The sequence below is a fragment of the Leucoraja erinacea genome, chromosome 7, assembly GCF_028641065.1.
Source record: "Leucoraja erinacea ecotype New England chromosome 7, Leri_hhj_1, whole genome shotgun sequence".
In the NCBI taxonomy this organism is placed as follows: Eukaryota; Metazoa; Chordata; class Chondrichthyes; order Rajiformes; family Rajidae; genus Leucoraja; species Leucoraja erinaceus.
The window spans coordinates 20,735,340-20,762,531 of NC_073383.1; the positions used below are offsets into that span (position 1 = coordinate 20,735,340).

General features: G+C 44.6%; 1 protein-coding gene across 1 annotated transcript in view; it reads left to right on the plus strand.

The window, feature by feature from the left end:
- Window positions 1-27,192, plus strand: part of pde11a (phosphodiesterase 11a) — a 165,578-nt gene that overhangs the window by 72,262 nt on the left and 66,124 nt on the right. Inside the window, exons 7-10 of the mRNA XM_055637901.1 lie at window positions 631-706; window positions 1,667-1,734; window positions 7,206-7,298; window positions 12,722-12,772. Coding sequence (XP_055493876.1) covers window positions 631-706; window positions 1,667-1,734; window positions 7,206-7,298; window positions 12,722-12,772 — 288 coding nt within the window. The remainder of the gene's footprint in view (window positions 1-630; window positions 707-1,666; window positions 1,735-7,205; window positions 7,299-12,721; window positions 12,773-27,192) is intronic.

Consider the following 27,192-nt stretch of genomic DNA (forward strand, 5'->3'; position numbering starts at 1 on the left):
TAAAAAGTGACTTAATATGACTTGCAATTTTTAAAGCCTAAAAATAGAACTTGCGACAGATTAATGCAGCTTTCAGAAAGGATGAGGAATTTCTTTAGTCAGAGGGTGGTGAATCTATGGAATTCATTGCCACACAGGGCTGTGGAGGTCAAATCAATGGATATTTTTAAGGCGGACATTGACAAATTCTTGATTAGTAAGGGTGTCAGGGGTTATGGGGTTGAGAGGGAAAGATCAGCCATGAATGAATGGCGGAGTGGACTTGATGGGCCGAATGGCCTAATTCTGCTCCTAGAACTTATGAACATGAACCTTAACACCATATTTACCTATGCTTTACAAAATACAGTGTAATCTCATAGTATGTGTTCAAATTCACAAAATATATTTAGATATTTCATTGCTAGGGTTATTTGATGTAATCTAGTTTCAAAACATGTAATTGGTATTTTAGCTGGATTTGTACATTCTGATGCAAAGCTTCACTAGTCCAATCCCTGATCATGTTTTCAGGAGGTTTGCTGCTTGACTTCCTCTCTGTAGTGAAGCCATCAATACTCAATTAATGTCAAAGTTAGCTTCTGGTGTCAAATGTATTATGAAAAGAAGTTGTTTTGTTTTTCCATGCAGGCTGATCAGATTTCTGGATTCCACACTCGATCAGTGCTCTGTGTACCCATATGGAACAGTAGCCACCAAATAATTGGTACGTGTTCAGCGATTCCTTAAACTTCTCTTTCAAAGTCAAAGTTGAAAAGTTTTCAAACAGAATATATTTTGTGGACTAGCCAAGCAGCGAAAGGGAAAAGCTTCTTGATGTGATGTGCGTTCATGCATTCCTGCCCTGATACAGTAATTCCTCTCTCCTGATGTGGAGGATATTTAACAGATCTCACACAGGCTGTATCAATGGTAGAGTGAAATAATGAACAGAAGCTCAATGTTCTGCCACAGGGGAGAAAACAAAAAGGGGGGTGAGGTGGAGTTGGTTTAATTCCTTCTCCTTCCTTTGAAATACTTTTTTTGCACCATTACAAGAGTCAAGAGTGTTTTATTGTCATTTGTCCAAAAATTGAACACTTTAATTCTTACTTGCAGCAGCACAACTGGCATGTAATCACAGTGCTCTGTAAACACTAGAAAGAAACAACAACAAAGTTCAGTATATAAAATATAGATGTTCAATCCTGTTTGTTGAAACTGCAGGAGTTGGCGATCAGATTCTCTGAAGTGACCTGTCTCCAAACAAAGGAGGCTGCCCAATGCTTGAAACACAGCCATAGTCCACACCAGGCACAGTACACACACAGCAGTACACAGGCATTTCTGCAGATCCTCAGGACAATATCTTTGTTATGGTTATACACAATCAAGGTTGATGTCAGAACACACCATTAAAGGCCGGTCACTTTGCATCCTCTTTGCAAGGGTAGCTTTTGCAAGAATATCATGGAAAGATGAAGGGCAGAAAAAAAATATATATTTTTTTAAAAAGCAACCATTGTCCTCAAAATACCTGAAGTCAAGATGTCGACAAAACATGTGAATATATTCATACCACTTGCATTTATCACCAACTCAAAATAATTTGTGAACAACTCGTGAATTCAAAATTTAATTTGCGACTTATCATGCTCCTTATAAATTTCTTCCATTTGGTTTTCAGGTGTAGCTCAGGTCCTCAACAGGCTGGATGGGAAACCCTTTGATGATGATGACCAGCGACTCTTTGAGGTAAAAAGAATAATAATAATAATCACTATTTCCATACCACAAGACCAACTAAACACATTGCATTTTGTAGTGCGGTGATAATTCAGTCACCATTTTCGTTTCAACATGTCGAAATTCAGCGATGCTCCAGCTGATTAATAACCTGCGGAGAGATATTTATGCAGTAAAATTGACAACAGGGCTGGATGCTCAGGCAGCATTAATTCAACCGCACTTTAAAATTACTTTTTGCCTCATACCATGTCAACCATTTCCTGAATCAATCTAAGTTTATCATCCTCTCCATATTATATAAGAGAACTTTTGAAAAGTTGTTCACATAAAACGTGTTCAAGCTTTCCCTCACATTTGTCCTTATTTGTCCTTCAGCAGATTTAATCTGAATTCCGTCGTTTGAGTGTTTTGAAGTCCCAATTTAAACTTACATTATCTATCTTGCCTCTAGGGTTATTTAATCTAATCTAATTTTGTAAGCTCCTCTGAAGGAGCAATGGTCTCATTCCTGTAGGTAACCTTTACATTTACAATCACCTTCCCATATGCCTCTTACAGCTGCACACAGTCACTTGCTATCATGTTTGCATTTGGAACTGACAATAATGTAGAGAGGAACGATTCTATTGAGTTTTGAAGGGAAGAATGAACAGGAAACTAAACCAACCAGCAACATGTCCCCCAGAGATGTTGCGTGATCTGCTGAGTTACACCAGCACGTTATGTTCTAAACAACACTAATACACTATGTTCTATGTATCAGAAACACATTGTCTTTCCAATCATTCATTTGACTAATTTCTGAAATTTCAAATGATCTTTTCAATCCGAGCTCTCTTCATATGTTTTAGTTTTTTAGTTTTAGAGCTACAGCGTGGAAATAAGCCCTTTGCCCACCGAGTCCATGCCGACTACTAGTCATACGTACACTAGCTCTATCCTACACACTAGCGACAATTTAAAGAAGCCAATTAACCTACAAAACCTGTACGCCTTTGGAATGTGGGGGATATTCGGAGAAAACCCGCAGGGATATTGTACAGACCGCAGCTGTGGTCAGGATCGAGCCCGGGTCACTGGCGCTGTAAGGCAACAACTCTACCACTGCACCACTCTTCCGCCCACATAGGTTGAGATGCTCATTTTCTTTGCCATTTCTTTTTCGATGGATCTGCAACTGACTTTGTCATATTAGATGCTGGACTCATATGAAGTATTATTTGCATGGTGCATTTATTTTTTTATAAAGAATAGCCTCCAAATTATTCACCTTTTAGACTTGCAACCGTTTTAATGCCAGGACTTTCTAATTAAGCCCAAATATAAACAGTGCAATATAAACATATATTTGGAATTCGGTTTAATCAAACCATCTAAATTATTTAATATGATGGAAAATTGTAGGCATCATGCAAATTCCGACAAAATGAATCCTTGGTACATGCAGAAAATCAGTTGCTAAATATTAAGGGAAACAGATATCCTGTATTTAATTGAGATAAATCATGCACAATATATAACACAAAGTGCAGGAGTAACATATCGGGTCAGGCAGCATCTCTGAGAACATGGACAGGTGACGGTTTCAGGTCATGTCCCTTCTTCAGTTTAAAACCAAAATGGCGACTGAATTACCAAAATGGCCACTGCGCTACAAAAAAATCCATGTTCTCCAGAGAAGCTGCCTGACCCGTTGAGTTACTCCAGCACTTTCACTCCTTCTGCGTAAACCAGCATCTGCAGTTCCTTGCTTCTACTTTTTTAATGCGCAAAATGCCCTTTTTTACATGGAATGGCAATGGAATAACAAAAACTGAACGAAAAGCACTCGTTTCAAATTCTATTCTGGGAAATTCAGTATAAGCATTTAAAATAAAGCTTGAGACAGTGCTGAAATTCCTGAATTTTAATCATCAATTTTAAATGCTTTAATTAAACTAATATTGAGTGAAGCTGCGCTATCCCAAAATATAGAGGTTATCAGATATTGATCAGTAATTCTGGTTTAATTAGTTTGCACTAGTGCTTTGTTGTAGACAAAAAGGTGCCAGTAAGCAGTTCACGCAACACTATTGGCAGCTGTAAGCTAGTTTTTAGACGTATCGGGAAGCTATACCAGTGCAAAACGTCACAAAAGATGCATGGGTTTGCACCAATATAAATGAGAAGTGCAGTATTATTATTTTTTACAGCTGATATTGCATTTAAAACTTAAAATATTGCATTAATTTTATTGTAGTACCTTAATAATTAGTGAATTTTAAACACTACTAGACTAAGTGCAGACCCGTTGGGTCTGCTCCCCAACGCAATATTCCACCACTCACCCGTTCCCCAACGCAATATTCCACCACTCACGCAAAGCGCCCAACTGCGCAGGTGCGGCTCATTCCCCTCATCCCCAGCACTCCCCCCCCTCCTCTTCACCCTCCCTCTTCAATCCGCTCTCCCCCTCCCCTCCCCCAATCGCTCCCTCACCTCTCCCTCCATCTCCTTTCCCCTACCCTCAGTCACTCCCTCCCACCCCATACCTCCTCTCCCCTCCCTACCCCCTCCTATCCCCACCTCCTCGCCAGCCCCTATCTCCCCCACTATCCCTCTTGACCTCCCCCATTGCCCTCCTCTCCCTCCATTCCCAACTCCCTACCTCCCCCACTCCTCCCCTCCTCTCCCTCTATCTCCCCTCCTCCACACACTCTCGCCCCTCACCTCCCCCACTTTCCCCCTCTCCCTCCCTATCTCCTCCTCTCCCTCAATCCCCCCACTCCCTCCTCCTCCCCTCCCCAGGATCTTTCCCCTCTCCTCCTCCCCTCCCCAATCCCTCCCTCACCTCAACCTCCCTCTCCTTTCCCCTATCCTCAGTCACTCCCTCCCTCCATAATGCCTCTCCCCTCCCTACCCTACTCCTATCCTTCTATCCCACCCCCACTCCTCACCTCCCCAGAATCTCGAGGTTGCAGCCGTCAGCTTCAGAGCCAGGCTCCCTGCCGGGTGACTGACAGCGGACGCAGCCAATCAGTGCGGCAATGGTGCAGGAAGGGGCAGTCACCCGGCTGATGGTGACTGACAAGAGAGAAGTCCAATCTGCGTATGCGCGTTTTTTTAAACCTTAATAACTTTTAAAATATACCATTAATCTGAACAAAACCTGTTGCACTCGCCGCACAGGAGAATGGTGAGTAAGGTGACGAAAAACCATAGTGCTATCTTGTATCGTTTTTGTGTAATCGCGCAAACCGGAAGATAACAAGATCAGAGTTTTAGTTATGTATAGATAGATTTGGAATTTAATGCAATGCAATTTTGCAGTGACTTGAAATCATCAGCCGGTTAAGGAATCAACAAAGAAAATACATAATTTTCAATAGAACTTCCCAAATCTGAACAATCACTGTTAAAGTCAGAGAGTCATTGAGTCATACAGCATGGAAATGGGCCCTTTGGCCTAACTTGTCAATGGCGACCAAGATGCCCCCTTTACCCTAGTCCTACCTGCTCACGTTTGGCCCATATGCCTCTAAACCTTTCCTATCCATCCACTAGTCCAACTGTCTTTTAAATGTTGTTATGGGCCCTGCCTCAACTGCCTCCTCTAGCAGTTTGTTCCATATATCCACCACCTTCCATGTGAAAAGGTTGCCCCTTCGGGTTCCTATTAAAGCTTTCCCCTCTCACCTTAAACCTCTGTCCCCTGGTTCTTGATTCCCCTCCTCAGGTTCCTATCAAATCATGGAATGATGATATCATTAGCTTGGAATGATCATATTTGTTTAATTCATGGAGTTAAAACCGACAAATGTAATTGATGTTTTGCAATTATTTTTTATTTCAATACATAAAGACTAATAATGTTGACATACATTTATTTCATTTTGCATGGGTTTAGTTGTAGGCGAATGAAAAACCGCAGGAATTGCAATGGCCACTGAACTATGTTGTTTGAAGATATACTAGGAGTGATATTGATATTGTTAATTAGAACATACATAGAACAGTACAGCACAAAAACAGGCCATTGAGCCCACATTGTTTGTGCTAAACACGATGCCAAGTTAAATTGATCTCATCTGCTTGTACATGATCCATGTGCCTATGCCCAGCACCTCCATGTGCCTATCCAAAAGCCTCTTAAACACCACTATTGTATCTTCCTTCACCACCACCACCCCTGCCAATGTGTTCCAGGCTCCCACCACCCTCTGTGGAGAAAAATCTTGCCCCACACATCTCCATTAAACTTTCAAAGGTACACAAAAAAACTGCAGAAACTCAGCGGGTACAGCAGCATCTATGGAGCAAAGGAAATAGGCAACGTTTCGGGCCGAAACCCTTCTTCAGACAGATGATGGGGAGGGGAGAAGGAAGGAAAAATGAGGAGGAGGAGCCCGAGGGCTGAGGGAGAGATAGGAAGGGGAGGAGATAGCAAGGGCTAACAGAATTGGGAAAATTCAATGTTCATACCACCAGGATGCAGACTCCCCAAGCGGAATATGAGGTGCTGTTCCTCCAATTTCCAGTGGTGCTCACTCTGGCCATGGAAGAGGCCCAGGACAGAGAGGCCGGATAAGGAACGGGAGGGGGAGTTGAAGTGGTGAGCCACCGGGAGGGAGGTCAGGTTGTTCGGCGAAACGATCGGCAAGCCTACGCTTAGTCTCACCGATGTAGATCAGCTGACATCCAGAGCAGCGGATGCAATAGATGAGGTTGGAGGAGGTGCAGTTAACTTTCCCCTCTCACCTTAGAGTCATGCCCTCTGGTGTTGGACATTTCCATCCATGGAAAAAGAAGTGTCAGTAGTTAGGCATTGGAGCCGACCTTTAAAAATATAGATTACTGTGCATTGCCGAATTGGATTTCCTTTTACAAGATAATTCTTCAAAACCAAGAAACAAATGTTCAAACCATCAAAATTTGTGGTGAAGTTTTATAGACACTGACACGATGCTCAGGCAGCTGATGATCAACTGAAGCATATAACTGACTCAAAGTACCAGATGAACACTGAAAAGAAATGTTGCATTGTCCCCAACTGGACTGAAATGGTTAGGCACAAATCCGTTTTTGCTATAAATATATAAATCTACAACATCAGTCTCAGTAAATGGAGCATTACTCCTAATGCTGTGTGTTTATCTTTGGAGATAGACTAAAGTGCAGCACAGTGGCGCAGCGGTAGAGTTGCTGCCTTACACTGCCAGACACGCGGATACAGAACCGGGTACTGTCTGTGCGGAGTTTGTACCTTCTCCCTGTGACCGCATGGGCTTTCCCCAGGTGCTCCAGTTTCCTCCCACATTCCAAATGCGTGCAGATTTACAAGTTAATTGGCTTCGCTAAAAATTATAAATTATAAATTGTCCCGAGGGTGTAAGGATCGCTGGTTGGCACGGACTCGGTGGGCCAAAGGTCCTGTTTCCGCGCTGTATCTCAAAACTAAACTGAAGATGCACATTTAACATTGTTAATCTTTATTTCAGGCGTTTGTTATTTTCTGTGGCCTTGGCATCAACAATACCATAATGTATGATCAAGTGAAAAAATCCTGGGCAAAGCAATCTGTAGCTCTTGATGTAAGTACCAGCTCATCTTTCTAGATTGTATTAAAAATGAGGTCTTGCTTCCAGTATCAGGTTAAAGTGAAATGAAGTCACATCTGCTGGCTGTTGAGATTTTAAAAGATAATGGAGTTATGCAGGAGGTTGTGGAATGACATGATCGTAATCACTAACAGGCTGGTGCAGGAAAAATCCTACAACATATGCAAACTCCAGTGCCACGTCTTAGTAGGGCCAGATGTCTGAGGGAAATTATTGTAATTGCTGTCCCAAGTAAGGCCCCAGTCATCTGCTTACTCCAAAAAGTGAGTGATGTTAATAATATCCTGTGTAGCAGCCTGGCAAATGCAAGAGGCAAGCAACCACGGGGCTTCAGTGACATCAAATGGAAAGTCAATGATGTGCTCCAGCAGGTCTTGTTACTGCAAGCAACAAGAGTATCCCAAGAGACGATCCCCATGCACTCCTGCAAGGAAAACTATAGATGTGCGTCTCTGGAGCTATGAGAGGATGGTCCTATGGGAAGATAAGCCAGAATCTTCCCTGTAAGGCTTCTGCTAACTCACATCTTTCCACCTTATCTATTATTGCTTCCCCTCTCCTATGCTGTTGAGAGAGGGAGGAGGGGGGGTGGAGTTGATGGAGTTGAAAGTGTCTTCAAAATAACAAGGAACAAATGAAATGATAGATGTAGCAACAAGGAAGTGCAGATGCTGCTTTACACAAAAGGACACAAAGTGCTGGAGTAACTTAGCAGGTCAGACAGGATCTCTGGAGAACATGGATAGGTGACGTTTTGGGTCAGGCCCCTCTTCAGTCTGAAGAAGCTGAATGGATAGCAAATAGGCTCCATGGAAGGAAGCAGAGGGTAATGGTGGAAGGTTGCTTCTCAGACTGGATACCTGTGACCAGTGGTGTGCCTCAGGGTTCGGTGCTGGGCCCGTTACTGTTTATCATCTACATCAATGATTTGGATGGGAACATACAGGGCAAGATTCGCACATTTGCTGATGATACAAAAGTTAGTGGTTTTGCAGATAGTGAAGATGGTTGTGAACGATTGCAGCAGGATCTGGATCGATTGGCCAGGTGGGTAGAGGAATGGTTGATGGAATTTAATACAGAGAAGTGTGAGGTGTTGCATTTTGGCACGTCAAACAAGGGCAGGACCTACACAGTAAATGGTAGGCCTCTGGGTAGTGTTGTAGAGCAGAGGGATCTAGTACAGGTGCATGGTTCCTTGAAGGTCGAGTCGCAGGTAGATAAGGCGGTCAAAAAGGCTTTTGGCACTTTGGCCTTCATCAGTCAGAGTATTAAGTTTAAAAGTTGGGAGGTCATGTTGCAGTTGTATAAGACGTTGGTGAGACCGCATTTAGAATATTGTGTTCAGTTCTGTGCACCATGTTATAGGAAAGATGTTGTCAAGCTTGAAAGGGTTCAGAAAACATTTACGAGGATGTTGCCAGGACTAGAGAGTGTAAGCTATAGGGAGAGGTTGAGTAGGCTGGGTCTCTATTCCATGGAGCGCAGGAGGATGAGGGGTGATCTTGTAGAGGTGTATAAGATCATGAGAGGAATAGATCGGGTAGATGCACAGAGTCTTTTGCCCAGAGTAGGGGAATCGAGGACCAGAGGACATAGATTCAAGGTGAAGGGGAACAGATTTAATAAGGATCGGAGGGGTAACTTTTTCACACAAAGGGTGGTGGGTGTATGGAACAAGCTGCCAGAGGAGGTAGTTGAGGCTAGGACTATCCCATTGTTTAAGAAACAGTTAGATAGGATAGGCTTGGAGGGATATGGACCAAGCGCAGGCAAGTTGGGACTAGTGTAGTTGGGACATTGTTGGCCGGTGTGAGCGAGTTGAGCCGAAGGGCCTGTTTCCACACTGTATCACTCTATGACTCCAGCACTTTAAATGCAATCTAACCTGTGGTGGTAAATTTTAACGGAAGCTCAATGATACCTCAGGACACTGCATGATTCATCAATCACAGATTTACCAATCACTAGCTCCAGGTAAGCAGTAGCAATGGACCCTAATGGGTTACGTTGACCTAGCTGACCAACCAATTTTCCTGGGTTCAGATGCTAAGTTACGTTGATTTATCAGGTAAAAGTCCAGCTGCACCTTAATATACATCTCGGGTTCTCCAAACCAGTGTCTAAGTTTTTAGGAACTGGCCAAATGGAGTTGTTTCTGTGGCCACCATGCTAACAGGCAACTAAGTGTAATGGAAAGAAGTTATCAAGCGGAAAGGAGACCCACAAGTCACAGTCAGGAGCACGGGTTTCAAAAGTGGCTGTCATAGATTTTCTACTATTCCAGAGTAGAGTAGAGCTCAGAGTATCCCAGGCAACTGAACCATCATATTGTGGCAGCTCCCAAGGGTCGTGCCATCATAACTGTCGAACCCCTCGGCACGGGAGTGGTTCAGTCCGGAGGCGGCCCTTAACCAGAGGGTTTAAAGGCAGGGGTTTGGGTGCCATCTTTCTCTCGTTTGGACTTCCCTACAACCGGGAGGAACATAATTAAAGGTGCCTCTCAAAATACTTGACTCCTCTCTTCCTTTTTGAGACCCACGCACCACATTGGTGGCCTCGACGCTCCATTGTCGTCATGATGGGGAAAGAAGAACGCCCTACCTGCTCACAGGCCGGCCCGGCCCTGTCTCTGGACGCGGTCTCGGTAAAATTGCCCAACTTCTGGACCACTCTGCCGCACATCTGGTTCCAGCAGGCAGAGGCCCAGTTCAACCTACAGGGCATCACGGTCGATGCCACCCGCTTCTATTACCTGGTGGGGGCCCTCGACCAGGATGCGGTCGAGGAGGTCACGGACTTCCTCGCAGCCCCCCCTGACACCGATAAATATCTCGGCCTTAAGGAGCTTCTGCTCCAGATTTATGGACTAAGCAGGATGGAGCGTGCTGGTAGGATCCTTCATATGGAGGACCTTGGCGACCGACGGCCATCTAGCCTTCTTAAGGAGATGGTGGCTCTCCTGGATGGGCACACGCCGTGCCTGATGTTCGAGTACACCTACCTCCATCTGCTGCCGGCATACATCTGTCCTCAGCTCACGGACATCTCGTTTGCCGACATCAGGGCCCTCAGGAGGCGCGCCGACGCGCTGTGGATGGCGCGCCCTGATGACGTCAACGCGCTGGCCGTCAGCAGCCACGGGGACGCACTGAGGACGACGCGCCCTGATGACGTCAACGCGCTGGCCGTCGGCAGGCACGCCGATGACGTCACCCCGGCAGCTCACGATTTCCTCCGGTGGGGCGGGGGAGCTTTGGAAGGAGTGACAGCTCCAGCCCGACTGCCCGTAAGATGGCCCCCCGCGGCCGTGACGGGTACTGCACCTGTAGTTCAGCGCCCGCCGGTGCATTTCGTGCCTCGGTTTCTGGGGGGGGGGGGGGTCCTGTGGCGGCTCCCAAGGGTCGCGCCATCATAACTGTCGAACCCCTCGGCACGGGAGTGGTTCAGTCCGGAGGCGGCCCTTAACCAGAGGGTTTAAAGGCAGGGGTTTGGGTGCCATCTTTCTCTCGTTTGGACCTCCCTACAACCGGGAGGAACATAATTAAAGGTGCCTCTCAAAATACTTGACTCCTCTCTTCCTTTTTGAGACCCACGCACCACAATATCACTAATTAGAGAGCGGTCCCGAACTACAATCTACGTCATTGGCGACCCTCAGACTATCTTTAATCAGACATTATTAGACTTTATCTTGTACTAAATGTTATTTCCTATATCCTGGATCTGTACAGTGTCGATGGCTTAATTGAAATCATGTGGATTCCTTCCACTGACTGGGTAGCATGCAACAAAAAAGCTTTTCACTGTACATCGGTACACCTGACAATAATAAAGTAAACTAAACAAAAGAATATTTCCCGAGAACCGATGTCTCATTTTAATTCAAATTCACCTTAATTCAAGTTCCCCTCTTCAAGTATAGATGAGGCTCTCACCAGGGTCTCCTCTATATTCTGTAGTTCAGCTCTCGCTCCCCATCCCCCCACTCGTAACAAGGACAGTCCCCCTTGTCCTCACCTTCCACCCCACCAGCCGTCACATACAATAGCTAATCCTCCAACATTTTTGCCACCTCCAACGGGATCCCACCACTGGCCACATCTTCCTATCTCCTCCCCTTTCGGCTTTCCAAAGAGACCGCACCCTCCGTAACTCCCTGGTCAATTCATCCCTTCCCACCCAAACCACCCCCTCCCCTGGTACTTTCACTTGCAACCGCAGGAAATGCTACACTTGTCACTTTACCTCCTCCCTTGACTCCATCCAAGGACCCAAGCAGTCTTTGCAGGTGAGGCAGAGGTTCCCTGCACCTCCTCCAACCTCATCTATTGCATCCGCTGCTCTAGATGTCAGCTGCTCTACATCGATGAGACCAAGCGTAGGCTTTGCGATCGCTTCGCCCAACCTGATCTCCCGATGGCCCAGCACTTCAACTCCCCCACCTATTCCGAATCCGACCTTTCTGTTCTGGGCCTCCACCATGGCCAGAGTGAGTCCCACCGCAAATTGGATGAGCAGCACCTCATATTCTGCTTGGGCAGTTTACACCCCAGCGGTATGAACATTGACCTCCAATTTCAGGTAGTCCTTGCTTTCTCCCTCGTTCCCCTCCCCTTCCCAGCTCTCCCACAGCCTACTGTCTCTGCCTCTTCCTTTCTTCTTCCCACCCCCTCCCCCCCCACCTCCACATCAGTCTGAAGAAGGGTCTTGACCTGAAACATCACCTATTCCTTCGCTCCATAGATGCTGCCTCATCCGCTGAGTTTCTCCAGCTTTTTTGTCGACCTTCTCTTTTTAATCATGTCTCTTGGATGCCTAATACCATGTGGGTAATCCATTTTCAGGATTATGAGGTGTTATTCTCATATGGAATCCAAAATCTTTCGATTTTTTTTGTTGTATTCCTTTGTCATAGGAAAACAGTAGTATTCTGATTTCTGGTAAAAGAATTGGCCAGACCAAAGAAGGTAGTCAAGATTTACCAGGTCTTTCTTCAATATGTGTTTATTAACAAAATACTAAAACTTCTATTGAATAGAATGATTGCTGAGGATGATCATTTGTAACTCTCAAAGTATTGCCGTTTCTTTGGTATATTTTTTGTGGCAAATGTGGTATTGAGTGGAGGCATATCAGAAAATAACATTAAATTGTCATAAAAGCCATTCACTGTTTAAAGACCCACCAAAATTATGACTTCAAATGGAAGAATCTACAGAGGGTATGCATTATGCTATGGTGTTGGTCATGTTAAATATTTTAGTGATGCTATATATGTCTTCAATTCAAACAGGCTGGAGAGATTTTTAATGAAAATCTGTACTTCTTATCAATGTTTTGCAGAGGAATTACAACAAATGTTATTGTATAATTTTTTTAATATTCGATTGCAGGTCCTTTCATATCATGGAACATGTCTAAAGACTGAGGTGGACAAATTTAAGGTAGGATGGTAGAAAAATAACTGAAAATCTACGCTACACCTCCTTGTTCATTCAGCTCCCATTTCTGTTAGATTTATTGTACAGCAATGAACTCATCTTGAGAATAATTTATTAAATACCTGGCTCCAGGCTAAACAGAAGGAGGATTACACATGTGGTGAATGAAGTACATGATTTGTTTGAATATGATAAAAAGTGTAGGAATAACTTCATATTGATGACAATCCAAACAGCAGTCTGATTATTTATGATCATTCCCACAAGGCTTTGACTCCTGTTGTGTAAATTATGCATGATCAGGGGCGTACAAAAGAACTAACTGTACCATTTGTAATTTAGGAGAAAATTAGGGCCTTGGCTTTAAGTGTCTTCTGGCAGTTCTATGTATGTCAACCCACCGTATGTGATTACAACATGAAAAAGAATTAAAAAGCAGCAAATCAAAGGCGGGTGTCTTGCACATGGAGGAACCCAGATTCAGAATTAATGAGTCAACTATCTTTTCTATAGTAAAAAAAAATTCAATGACAGATTATGGGAATTTGTTCTTATCCTAATCACCATAACCGACTGAAAATGAGGACAGGAGGCAATAAGTAAACAGAAATTTACATTGTGTGTAACTGCAGATGCTGTTTATACTGAAGATAGACACAAAGTGCTGGAGTAACTCAGCGGGTCACGCAGCATCTCCGGAGAAAAGGAATAGGTGACGTTTCGGGTCGGGATCCTTCTTCAGACTCCACAGCAGGGAGAGCAGTGAGAGAGGGTCTCACAAAAGTGTAAAAAAGGATCCCGACCCAAAACGGCATTGGTCCATTCCCTCCACAGATGCTGCTTGACCTGCTGAGTCTGTCTATCTAAAAGGTTACGTTGCCGGGGAATAATCCACGCACAATTCTTGTTTCCTATAAACAATTTCTTTGGAGAATGTAGGAGAATATTTTTGGAGATTCTGAAAAATATTATGTTCAGTTTTTCAATTTAGAGATACAGCGCGGAAACTGGTCCTTCGGCCCACCGAGTCCGTGCCGACCAACAATCCCTACACTCCAACACTATTCTACACACACTAGGGACAATTTACAATTTTACCAAAGCCAATTAACCTACAAACCTATATGTCTTTGAAGTGTGGGAAGAAACCGGAGCACCTGGAGAAAACCCACGCATATCACGGGGTGAATACACAAAATCCGTGTGGACAGCACACGAGTCTCTGGCGCTGTAAGGCAGCAACTCTACTGCTGCGCCACTGTGCCGCACAAAATGGATGGCACAATTATTGACATGTAATAGCAATCTCACTATGGAGATACGAGGAACTGCAGATGCTAGAATCTTAAGCATAATACAAAGTGCCAGAGGAACTTCGCTGGTCAGGCAGCATCTGTGGAGGGAATGGACAGGCGATGTTTTGGGTCAGGACACTAATTCAGACTCCACAGAGGGGGGAGCAGTGAAAGAGGGTCTCACAAAAGTTTGAAGACGTGTCCCGACCAAAAATGGCATCTGTCCATTCGCCCAATAGATGCTATCTGACCTGCAGATTGTTTTCCAACAATTGTGTCTTGCAATCTCATTATTGTTGTACAAGACACACATGGTGTGACTTCTTACTTATAACAAGCTGATTATCTCTCTCTGGATTTTATTTACTTACATTTATCTATTGAAAGAATATCAACTGGTTCCATTTATTTATTAATCATTATTAAACTAATGGTTAATTTCAAATAATTCAGCTGAAACGGCTCTGAGAAGTGTGAGGTAGATTAATAATCTATATTATCAATATTTTCCTTAAATTTTGCAAGTTTACCTAAACGCTTGATTACAAGCATGTACTATATCAGTATTTAAAAGGAATATGGACAGGTACATGGACGGGAAAGATTTAGACAGATATGGGACAAATATAGGCAGGTGGGACTAGCGTAGTTGGGGCTTTTTGGTCGGCATGGGCAAGTTGGGCCGAAGGGCCTGTTTCCGTGCTGTGTGACTCCATGATGAAGGAATAACGAGTTAAAAACAAGCCCATTGCTTGTTTTTATTCTCTGTTTATTACCAAACTGCCTTATTTTGATGATAGTTAAAGACTGGATAGACTCGGCTTGTACTCGCTAGAATTTAGAAGATTGATGGGGGATCTTATAGAAACGTACAAAATTCTTAAGGGGTTGGACAGGCTAGATGCAGGAAGATTGTTCCCGATGTTGGGGAAGTCCAGGACAAGGGGTCACAGTTTAAGGATAAAGGGGAAATCCTTTAGGACCGAGATGAGAAAAACATTTTTCACACAGAGAGTGGTGAATCTCTGGAATTCTCTGTCACAGAAGGTAGTTGAGGCCTGTTCATTGGCTATATTTAAGATGGAGTTAGATGTGGCCCTTGTGGCTAAAGGGATCAGGGGGTATGGAGAGAAGGCAGGTACAGAATACTGAGTTGGATGATCAGCCATGATCATATTGAATGGCGGTGCAGGTTCGAAGGGCCGAATGGCCTACTCCTGCACCTATTTTCTATGTTTCTATATTTCTATGTTTGGGTTGAGAATTCTTTCACAATGACATCATAATTCAGTGAATTCAAGTTCATATTAGAGCTCTTCATTAGGAAACTGGAATGGAAGCTAGTACTGTGCTTTCTTGTGAGCAGTTGTTTTATTAACTATGGTACGTGCACATTGAATGTAGAAAATGCGAAGATGCAATCTGAAACAGTCCAGTCCTCAGATTCCTGAAAATATCTCACCATTCACGTGTATTGAACAGAGCTTCTGTACTAACCTTGTAGATGAGGAATAATCTAACAAGAGTTTGTCTATTCTGATACAAGTCAAGAGTCAAAGTGTGTTTAATCGTCATATGTACCAACAAAGGAACAATTAAATTCTTACGTGCAGCAGCATAACAGGCCTGTATGCACAATACACATGGATTACATATAATAAACTATTCAATAAACTCATAATCCCAATATTGTAACCCAATACAGGTTCTCTTGTATCATGGGAATAATTCTCAATTTCTGTCAAACACCCGAGGAATTCAAATCAGTACATCAGTGACGTCTCATTCATTAGCTTTAAAAATTCACTGGAGGTTTCCCAAACTATGAAAATGTTATTTACATTTTTCATTTTGGCTGGTTATTTTTCTCAATTTAGTCTTCCTTTCCCCCTCAATATTTTAATTCTTAAATTAAATTTGCCACTGAATTCATTATTCAGGTTCATTTTGATTCAGATCAATAAATATGCAACCTGTCTGATTAATGCAGTTTGTGTAGGAAAGAATTGCAGGTGCTGGTTTAAATCAAATGTTGACACAAAATGCTGGAGTAACTCAGCGGACAGGGCAGCATCTCTGGAGATAAGGAATGGGTGACGTTTCGGGTCGAGACCCTCTTCAGACTGATTAATGCAGTTGTTCCTTCTCTGTACATGGAGCTCTGCAACCAGAGATCTGCTTGTTACCTGACCAGAACAGACCATGCAAAAGTCCACCAAAAGTGCAAGTCGAATGAAAGGTGGCAAACTTCATTCATTACTCAGAGCAAAAATCTGCCCTGAAATTTTAACTGCATGAATTGGCAAGTCAATTTATACAGATCCACCACTGATTATCTGGTAACTGATGGTCCGGCATCTCCTTTAATCCGGACAAAATGAAGAGAGTGCACTTGAAATCTCCCCTGGAAGTCCCCCCAAAAATGTGGCACCAAGGCCGGGTGAGGCGGCCGAACGCGACCTCATCGGGACTTCCACGGCTGGGCTTCCGATCGGCGGGTCGAATTTGTTCCCTGCGGCCAGGGCTCTGGAACTCCAGCCCAGCCGGAGCCAGCGGATCCATTCCCTGAGCCGACTTCCGAAGCTGACTTTGTGAGCCGGTATCTAAGCCACCCGGCAACCTAGGCAGACCATTCCGGTACCGTTGGACTGTTGGTCTGGCATAATTGATAACCGGGCAAGGCTCTGGAACCAAGGGTGCCGGAAAATTGGTGGTGGACCTGTACCACATCCAATTGCTTTTCCTGTGATTTAAATGGTAAAGAAAATGATTTGCAGTGTAACCTGGATTTCCACACATCCCACCCAACCAATGATACCTGACACCTCCCAACCAGTTACAAAAGCCTCAGGTACCTGGCACCAACCTTCTCTTCCCCAGATTCCTCTCCTGCTTCCTAGCCAGCTAGTTATTGAGTGGGATTCTGGTGGAATGGTCGATGGCCCAATTTGTTCTTCCTCCTGATTCTGGGTGATCAGCAATGATCATATTGAATGGCGTTGCTGGCTCGAAGGGCCGAATGGCCTACTACTGCACCTATTGCCCATGTTTCAATGTCTATGTTTCTATGAGACATAAGAGACTGCAGATGCTGGAATCTCGAGCAAAACACAAAGTGCTGGAGGAACTCAGCGGGTCAAGCAGCATCCACAGGGGGAATGGACAGGCAACCTTTTCTCCAGTGCTTTGTGTTTGGTTACTGCTGAAAAAAGACCATTAGCACAGCAGGCCTCCGGCAGCCTGTGCTGCTGCTTCACTGCCCCTCAGAGTGGCTGGTTTGGGGAATGTTGTTGTGGGAATCTTACTGCATTATTCAAACATCCTCAGAGTGTGGTTATGAAAGGATTAGAGCAGTGTTGGTAGTGTGGGCAGTGGAGAAGTTAACTCAAGTGTAGCAATAGTGCTGTGGGGCATGAAGCTTCCGTGATTATTAAATAATATTATAATCGGCATTAGACGCGCGATAAATTCAAAAGAACAAAAGAACTAGATCATTTCTTCTGAACCACTTCCCTTTATTAAAACCCATTTCCCTTTGTCGCTTAATGTCTATAATTCTATTGCCATCTGCCTTGAGCATCCTCAGTATTTGAACCTTCACAGTCATTTTGAATGGTGAATTCCACAGACTCACTGACCAATTAAAAAAAAATAGTTTAGAGATACAGCATGGCAACAGGCCCTTCGGCCCACTGAGTCCATGCCAACCATCCAGATTCAGGGATAGTTTCTTCACAGCTGTTATCAGGCAACTGAACATTCCTCTCATCAGCTCCAGTGTGGTCCTGACCTCCAACCGACCTCCTTTGGACTATCTTTGATCGGACTGTATCAGGCTTCAATGTTATATCTTGCACCAAATGTTGCGCCCTTTATCTTTAATCTGTGCTCTGTTGTATTCATCTTTTCTTTAACTGGATAGCACGCAAACAAACGTTTTTCACGGTACCTCAGTACGCGTGACAATAATAAACAAACTAAACTAAATTAAACCACCCAAGATCACCGGATCACACCAGTTCTAGGTTGTCCCACTTTCACTACAAATTAGGGGCAATTTACAGAGGCCAATTAACCTACAAACCCACACGTCTTTGGGATGCGGGAGAAAACTGGAGCACCCGGAGGAAACCCATACGGTCACAGGGAGAATGTGTAAATTCCACTCAGACAGCACCCGAGATCATGATCGAACCTGCGTCTCTGGTGCTATGAGGCAGCAGCACTACCAGCTGCAGTAGTGTGCTGCATATTGAAGCGATTGCTTTCCATTTCTGTCCTGAAATGGCCAGCCCTTATTTTGCAATTGTAATTGCTGGTTCTGAACATGCCCGAGGAAACATTAAATCTGCAACTAGCCAGTCAAGTCTTGTGGGAGTTTGGTTTCATGGATTCACCTCTTGTTCTAAACTTTCAATCTCTCACAGCTTAAAAAAAGTACCCTCCTTTATGCTTTCCTCCCAAAGCACCTTGCCTTTCATTTTCCACATTATCTTCTACTTCATGTATCCAACCACTTTTAGAGTCATACAGCCATACAGCAAGGAAACAGGCTCTTCGGCCTAACTCGTCCATGCCGACCAAGATGCCCCATCTACACTAGTCCCATTTACCCGCATTTGGTCAATAGACAATAGACAATAGGTGCAGAAAATTCCACAGACTCACAACTCTCTGTGTGAAAAAGTATATTTCCTCATCTCCGTTCTAAATGGCTTACCCATATCGCTCTTGGCCTTTCCTATCCATGTACCTGTCCAAAGTGACTTTTAAATGTTGTTATAGTACCTTCCTCAACTACCTCCTCTACTTTCAGTCAGAAGAAAGGCCCCCACCCAAAACATCACCTATCCTTTTTCTCCAGAGATACTGCCTGGCCCGCTGAGTTACTTGAGCACTTTGTGTCTATCTTTGGTATAAACCAGCACCTGCAGTTTCTTTCTACACAGGGCCTGTAGATACAGGCTAGATTATCACCATGGCAATTGGAGCAGGATAAGTAGTTCAATGCGAGATCAAATACCGTGGCTAGAGAGAAGGTGACACGATGACAGAATGGGTCGACTGGGCTTGTGTTCATTGGAGTTTAGAAGTCAAGTCAAGTCAAGTCAAGTCAAGTTTATTTGTCACATACACCAAGTTTATTTGTCACAGAAGGATGAGAGGGAATCTTATATAAGCATATGAAATTCTTAAGGGATTGGACAGGCTAGGTGCAGGAAAAATGTTCTCCATGGGAAAGTCCAGAACCAGGGGTCACAGTTTAAGAATAAGGGGTAGGCCATTTAGGACTGAGGTGAGGAAAATCGTTTTCACCCAGAGAGTTGTGTATCTATGGAATTCTCTGACACAGAAGGCTGTTCACTGGACATTTTCAAGAGAGAGTTAGATTTAGCTCTTAGAGCTAAAGGAATCAAGGGATATGGGGGAAAAAGCAGGAACGGGGTACAGATTTTGGATGATCAGCCATGATCAAATTGAATGGCGGTGCTGGCTCGACGGGCCGAATAGCCTACTGCACCTATTGTCTATGTTTCTATGTTTCTATGAGGGGGGAAAGTTAGATCTAAGTACAGAATTCTTAAAGTGTTGATGTTGGTGGCTGATTCATTGAAGATTGGGCAGTGTTGCCAAGACGGGAAGATGAATACTTGGAAATCATTACCGGCAGATCGCAGTAATGAGATGCTACACCAACAACCATCAAAGAACCAAAAGGCATTCAAGTAAATCAAGTTTGATTTTTCGGTTATCAGTTAATTAAATATTAAAATTAAATTTTAATGACTACTAGGTTAGATGATATGGGATAAAAACCTCATTAGGTTGTCTAGTTAATGGATCAAAAGCTGCAGTGAGAAGAAGCCTGTTCCAACTCGTGATTCTCCAGTCGCTTGTGTGGGGCAGGAGCTGATGAGGCAGCTCCGGCTGTGGAGCCACATACCCTCCAGAAGTGGTCTCACGTTCAAGAGTCAAGAGTATTTTATTGTCATGTGTCCCAGATAGAACAATGAAATTCTTACTTGCAGCAACACAACAGGATATGTAAACATAATACACTGTAAACAATATAATTAACCAGAGAGAAACGTTCAGTGTGCGTATATATACACATACTCACAAAACACATGTATATAGATCATATACTGTATATACTATGCATACACACAAAATGAAGGGAACTGAGATGCTGGTTCAAACTGAAGGTAGACAAAAAAAGCTGGTGTAACTCAGCAGGCCAGGCTGCATCTCTGGAGAAAAGGAATAGGTGATGGTTCGGGTCAAGAGTGAGAGTTTGATATTACATCAGAATGAGAGTCAGGGCAAAGGGAAACGAGAGATATAGACATTGATATAGAGAGATATAGAACAGATGAATGATGATATGCAACAAAGTAACGATGATCAAGGAAACATGCCATTGTTTGCAGTGGGCTAGCTGAAAATGAGTTAGACAATGAAACGCAATCAGTGGACCAGCAGTGGAACAGAAATGGGCGACTGACAAGTTGTTTTTACCCGCAGGCCAGACCAAACTAAGGCACGTTATATTCAGCAGGTTTCCACAGCGGTCTGAATTACCAGTGGCCCCCTCCTCCCAAACCAAACACAGTCCTCTGTTGTGGAATGGCCTGCAAAATAGCCCTAATATCATGAAACATGGGAAGCAGCTGCAGAAATTGTTGCTGTATCCATGCGAGGCATTTATTAATGGCTGCAAGAGATTTTAATGACATGCTGTCAACTTGGTGTTCAAAGGCAATGCGTGAGGCATAACTAAACAAAACAAAGTGATAAAAAGATATACCAACATGAAGGGCATACAGCATACAAACCACAACTAGAGACCACAGGATTCTTAAAGGTTTCCTCAGGGTGATTGGCAACCAAGCAGAGATTTATCTTCAAACATTAGATCAGGATTCTCATTTGTCAGAAATGCAGAAATAAAGCATAATAGCTCTAACGTGTTCTACCACAGCATTAGTGATTCATGGACTAACCAGAGGTACCAGTGCAAGAATGTATACCCCATCCTTTGCTTTTGTGTTATTCATTTGCATCTACTGACTATACAATTTAAAATAAAATGCCAATTATTTCATGTCTTTTCTGTAGCACTCCGTTCCCTTTGACTATACATCCTGACAGCTGGGAGCTCTTGCTCATCCAAACAACTTAAGGGCCTGTCCCACTTTCCCGAGCTGCTCACAAATTCTTCCGAGTTTTCCACTTGATTCAAACTCGGAGAATGTTCGTAATGGGTCTGTAGGAGGCCGTAGGAGTCCATAGATATATCATAGCGGCTCGTTATGCCAGCCGTAGGTACTCGGGGCATCAGGTAAGTCGGGACGGTTTTTTCCAGCATGACAAAAAATGTCCACGAGCAAAAAGATAGTCGGGAGGAGAAAAATTGCAACATTTAATGCCCCGAGTACCTACGGCTGACATAACGAGCCACTACGATATATCTACGGACCCGTTACGAACATGCTCCGAGTTTGAATCAAGGGGAAGACTCGGGAGAATTCGTGAGTAGCTCGGGAAAGTGGGACATGCCCTTAGGTGTGCAGGAACGAAATACAGATGCTGGTTTACACCAAAGATAGACACAAAAAGCTAAACTCAGCGGATCCGGCAACATCTCTGGAGATAAGGAATCATTGACGTTTCGGGTCGAGACCCTACTTCAGACTGAGAGTCGGGGGGAGGGAACCGAGAGAAATGAAAATGTACATCGAACAAATTAATGAAAGACGTGCAAACGATTGGTTTAATTTGGCGACAAGTTCGGTACGGATTGTTGTAGGCCGAGAGGCCTGTCCCTGTGCTGTACGCTTCTATCTTCTCTATCTTTTAACATTGTGGACGGAGATTAATTTGTATTCATGCTAGGACAGAACTAGATGGAAATATTTCAATTCCCCAGGTTAACTTCTGTTGATTTTAATTTGGTTTTCGAGGAGGTGACCACATATAATCACAATCAATCAATAACACTCACACTTTGGGGAAGCTGGCCACATAGTCAAACTGGAAGTTGATTTATAAATAGGAACATCGTGCCCTTGGAAAACATTGCAACCTGATACAAATATACACTGGAGTATATATACTGGAAATAAATCCAGTTTAGTTTAGTTTAGAGATATAGTGCAGAATCAGGCCCTTCAGCCCACCGAATCCATGCTGACCAGCGATCACCTCATACACAAGGGACAATTTACAATCTTTACCAAAACCGATTAACCTACAAACCTGTACGTCTTTAGAGTGTGGGAGGAAACCGGAGCACTTAGTGGAAGCCCACACCATCATATAGCGAACGTGCAAACTCTGTACAGACAGCACCCGTAGTCAGGATCGAACCCTGGTCTCTGGTGTGGTAAAGGCCCTGTCGAGTTCGGGGATAGGGACAGTGTACGCCTGGAACAGTGATTGTTCGATGTACCCTACAAAGAGGCAGACATAGCTGGGCCCATGTGAGTGCCCATAGCTACGTCTTGGATTTGGAAGAAGTGGGAGGAGTTGAGGGAGAATTAGTTACAGGTAAGGACTAGCTCTGCTAGGTCTTCTTCAATTACTTCTGTTCTCCAGGCCAGCACACCCTCATCTTTACTATGGATGTTGAGTCACTCTGCACCTCCATCCCCCACCAGGAAGGTTTTAAAGCCCTCCGTTTCTTCCTCGACCACAGAACCAGCCAATTTCCCTCTACCAACACTCTCCTCCGCCTAGCACAAGTGTTGCCATGTTTCTGGCGCTGACTAATTTACTAAAAGTTCATCTAATAGTCTTATCTTCTTCTCACAGTGGCAAACCAGGCCTGCCAGTATTAATGGTTCTTAATACTGATACCAATATATAGATACATATAACTAATATAGGCGGGACAGGCAGCTTCTCTGGAGAGGAGGAATGGGTAACGTTTCGGGTCGCGACCCTTCTTCTTCATCCAGTCGTTTAGAGCTGAAACATCACCCATTCCTTCTCACCAGAGATGCTGCCTGTCCCACTGAGTTACTCCAGCATTTTGTGTCTACCTTCGATTTAAACCGGCATCTGCAGTTCTTTCCTACATAACTAATATAGACTATTTGTCGAATTGTCTGTGAATATTAACTGAATTGGATTCAATATTAACCACATTTTTCGGTGTTTCCAAATTCTCAGATTTGTATTAATTATGTTTTTTTAATAATATTAGAGATGGCATCCTTAGGCCCACTGAACCCACGCCGACTATCGATTATCCATCCACACTAGTTCTATGTTATCCTGATATCTCATCCATTTGCTACATATTAGGGCCAATTTTTTAGAGGCCAATTAACCTACAAACTTGCACGTCTTTGGGACGTGGGAGGAAACTGGAGCACTTAGATGAAACCCACATAGACACAGGGAGCATGTGCAAACTCCACAAGGCCAGCACCCAAGGTCAGGATCGAACCCAGGTCTCTGGCGCAATGAGGTAGCAGCTCCACCAGCTGCACCACCGTGCAGTAAAGTTAGAAATAAAAGATAAGTGACACTATCCTCCAACTATGTAATAAAAAGGAACTGCAGATGCTGGTTTATACCAAGGATAGATACAAAGTGCTGGAGTAACTCAACGGGTCAGGCAGCATTGCTGAAGAAAATCGATAGGCGATGTTTTGGGTCAGTATGAAGAAGGGTCACCTATCCATGTTCTCCTGAGGTGCTGCCTGACCTGCTGTGTTACCCCAGCATTTTGTATCTATCTATCCACCACCTATCTTGGACAGGTCCACTGATCTGCTGGAAGCCTCTTAGCAGAAGACCTGATCAACATTCCCACAAATACTAGTCCTTGGCTTGTGAACCAGATTACCCTCCTTTTGTGATGAGAGATATATGTTGACTGGGATTAAACAAGACCCTCCATGCTCTTCTATGAGCTAGCGATGTGGAATTGCTTACTTTCACCCGAGTGGCTACACCAAGTGGTTGTTTCGAGTCTCTTTCTGAAAGATAACACCCACAGCCTCCTCCTCCCAGCCAACCCTACTCCACAGTGCTGTACTGCCCCTGTTCTGTTCCAGTGTTTGAGCCCTGATTTTTGCACACAGTTGTGTGAAGTGGGTATCTAAATCCGTAACCTCTCATTTAGCAACAAGGAACTGCAGATGCTGGTTTACGAAAAAGGATACAAAGTAGTCAGCAAGTCAGGTAGCATCTCTGGAGAACATGGATAGGTGATGTTTCATGTTGGAAGAAGTGTCCCGACCTGAAACGGCACCTATCTATGTTCTCCCGGGATGCTTTCTGACCTGTTGAGTTACTCCGGCACTTTGTGACCTCCTCTTTAGGAGTACGTGAGTAACTAACAGAGACGGAGCTGATAGTTTTTCAAGTTATAAGTTTTCAAAATGAATTGAATTTGTGCTGTGCCCTGGAGGAATTTCAGCACAAGCTTCCCGATCATTATCCAGGCTGCTGCATGTTGCAACATGGTCATAGTGCTACTGCCTCTCACAAAGCACCAGTCTTAGGTCTTGTGACCCAAAACCTCCACTTCCTAAAGGACAGTGATGTTATCGCTGAGCCACAGCCAGCACAGTGATAAATAGACTCTGAAGAAGGGTCTCTACCCAAAACCACCTATCCATGTTCTCCAGAGATGCTGCCTGACCCACTGAGTTACTTCAGCACTTTGTGTTCTTTTGTGTATTAACCAGCGTTTGCAGTTCATTGTTCCTATACAGGTGCACAACCTTTTATCCGGTGTTCCGGAAACCGAAAAACTCCGAAAACCAGCCATTTTTTCCAGGATGTCGTCTGCACACCAAAGCTCGCGTTTGGCGCCAAACTTGACCCGAAACGACCCACGGTCAACCCAGGTCTGTACTACTGTAGCGGCTGCCTCCTCCCCGGAGACCGGGGAGACACTTAAACATCTGTAAATCATTGCTTAAATGTTAGTCAGTTAGTTTGGAGGGCTTTTATGTGAAGGGGGGGTTGAAGGGGTAAACTTTAATTCTTAGTCCCCTACCTGGTCGGAGAGACGGGGAGCGGTCAATGCCTTACCGGGTCGCCGTGCAGTAAGCTCCGCAGCGCTGTGGCCGGTGGGGCTGCAGGCGGCGCCGGTTGTAGCTCCGACCCCGGCAACTCTACCCCTGGCTGCGAGGCGCTCCAAATCCAGCGCCGCCCGCGGCCGGACGCCCCCCACCCCAGCTCCGCAAATGTTGGGAGTCGGCGGCGTCGCAGCGCTGGGATACCAGCGGGAAGCGGGCAATGCCTTACCGGGTCGCTGTGCGGTAAGCTCCAGGGCGCTGAGGCCGCCTTCTCCCAACATTCGCGGAGCTAGGGCCGCGGCCGGCGCTGGATTTGGAGCGCCTCGCAGCCAGGGGTAGAGTTGCCTGGGGTCGGAGCTCCAACCGGGCCGCCTGCGGCCGGACAGAGCCCAGCAGCTCCGCGATCTTTGGGAGTCGCCGACCAGGTAGGGGACTGAAGTTTTTTCAATTAAAGTTTTTCCCCCTTCACCCACCCACCCCCACCACCACCACCACATAAAATCCCTCCCAAACTAACTGACTAACATTTATGCAAATGATTTACAATGATTCCCCGGTCACAAAGGGGAGGAGGCAGTCGCTCCAGACTTTTCAAGCCGCCCGCGCTACCTACCTAATCTACGCTAAAAATCTTCCATTCGGAAATCCGAAAATGTCCGAAATCCGACAAGTGTCTGGTCCCAAGGCTTTCGGATAAATGGTTGTGCACCTGTAGTAGTAAAACAGGTGGAATCAGATCAGGTTTTTGTCACATACACCAGGCCGCTATGAAATTCCTTATTTGCATGAAGCTAAGAGAGTAAATAGCACACATACTGATGATGGTAGGTACAACAATATATACAACCAGGAATGCAAAACAGCAGAATGGTGTGCAGATTGTAGTACAACCTGAAGTAGTGCAAAAGAGGTTGGATAGACTTGGATTGTTTTCTCTGGAATGTCGGAAGTCGAGGGAAGACTGACAGGAGCATATAAAATTCTGGGAGGCAGATATAGAGTAGACAATAAAAGAACCCTTTTCCCAGGGTGGAAATGTTCAACTCTAGAAGGTATGGCTATAAGGTGAGAGGGGGGGGAGTTTAACGGAGACGTGCGAGGCAAGATTGTTACACAGGAAGTGGTAGGGGCCTAGAAATGCATTGCCAGGGGTGGTGGTGGAGGCAAAAGTGACAGTGGTGTTTAAGCCTTGAGACAGGTACATGGAAGTGCAAGGAATACAGGGATATGGATCACGTGCAGGCAGATGAGACCAGTTTAACTTGGCATCATGTACAGCACAAACGTTGTGAGTCGAAGGGCCTGCTCCAGTGCTGAACTGTTCTATGTAAAACTACAGTGCTGTAATGGAATAACTGATTGAGGTTGTGTGAAGAGTGAGAGTATGTGCAGCACATCATGAAGGGAGTGTGAAAGAGGTCATTAATTCAAGATTCTGATTGCAATGGGGCAGAAACTGTTCTAAAGTCTGGATGTCGAAGCTTTCACGTTCCTGTATCTTCACACAGGATGTAGAAGCAAGAAAAGGGAATGGCCTGGGTGACCATTGGCAATACTTTCAGCCTTCCTGATACAATGGTCCAGTGAAGATGCCTCACAGCTAGAAGGACCTGGGTTTGATCCTGACCTTGAATGTTATTTGTGTGGAATTTGCACATTGTAAAGGGCGGCACAGTGATGCTGTTGGTAGAACCGCTGTCTCACAGCGCCATCGATCTGGATTCAATCCCATCCACTGATGCTACCTGTGTGGAGTTTGCAAGTTGGCTCTGGGACTCTGTGGTGTTCCAGTTTCCTCCCACATTCCAAAGACACGAGGGCTTGTAGGTTAATTGGTCTCTGTAAAATGCCCCTAGTATGGAGTGGATGCGCAAATGGGATAATGTAGAACTAGTGCTATCAGGCGGGGATTGATGGCCAGTATGAACTTGGTGGGCTGAAGGTCCTGTTTCTGTCATACAGCACGGAAATAGGCCAATCGGCCGAACGTGCCCTTACCGACTAAGATGCCTCATCTATGCTATTCTGACCTGTCTGCTTTTGGCCCATGTCTCTCTAAACCTTTCCTATCCATGCACCTGCCCGATAG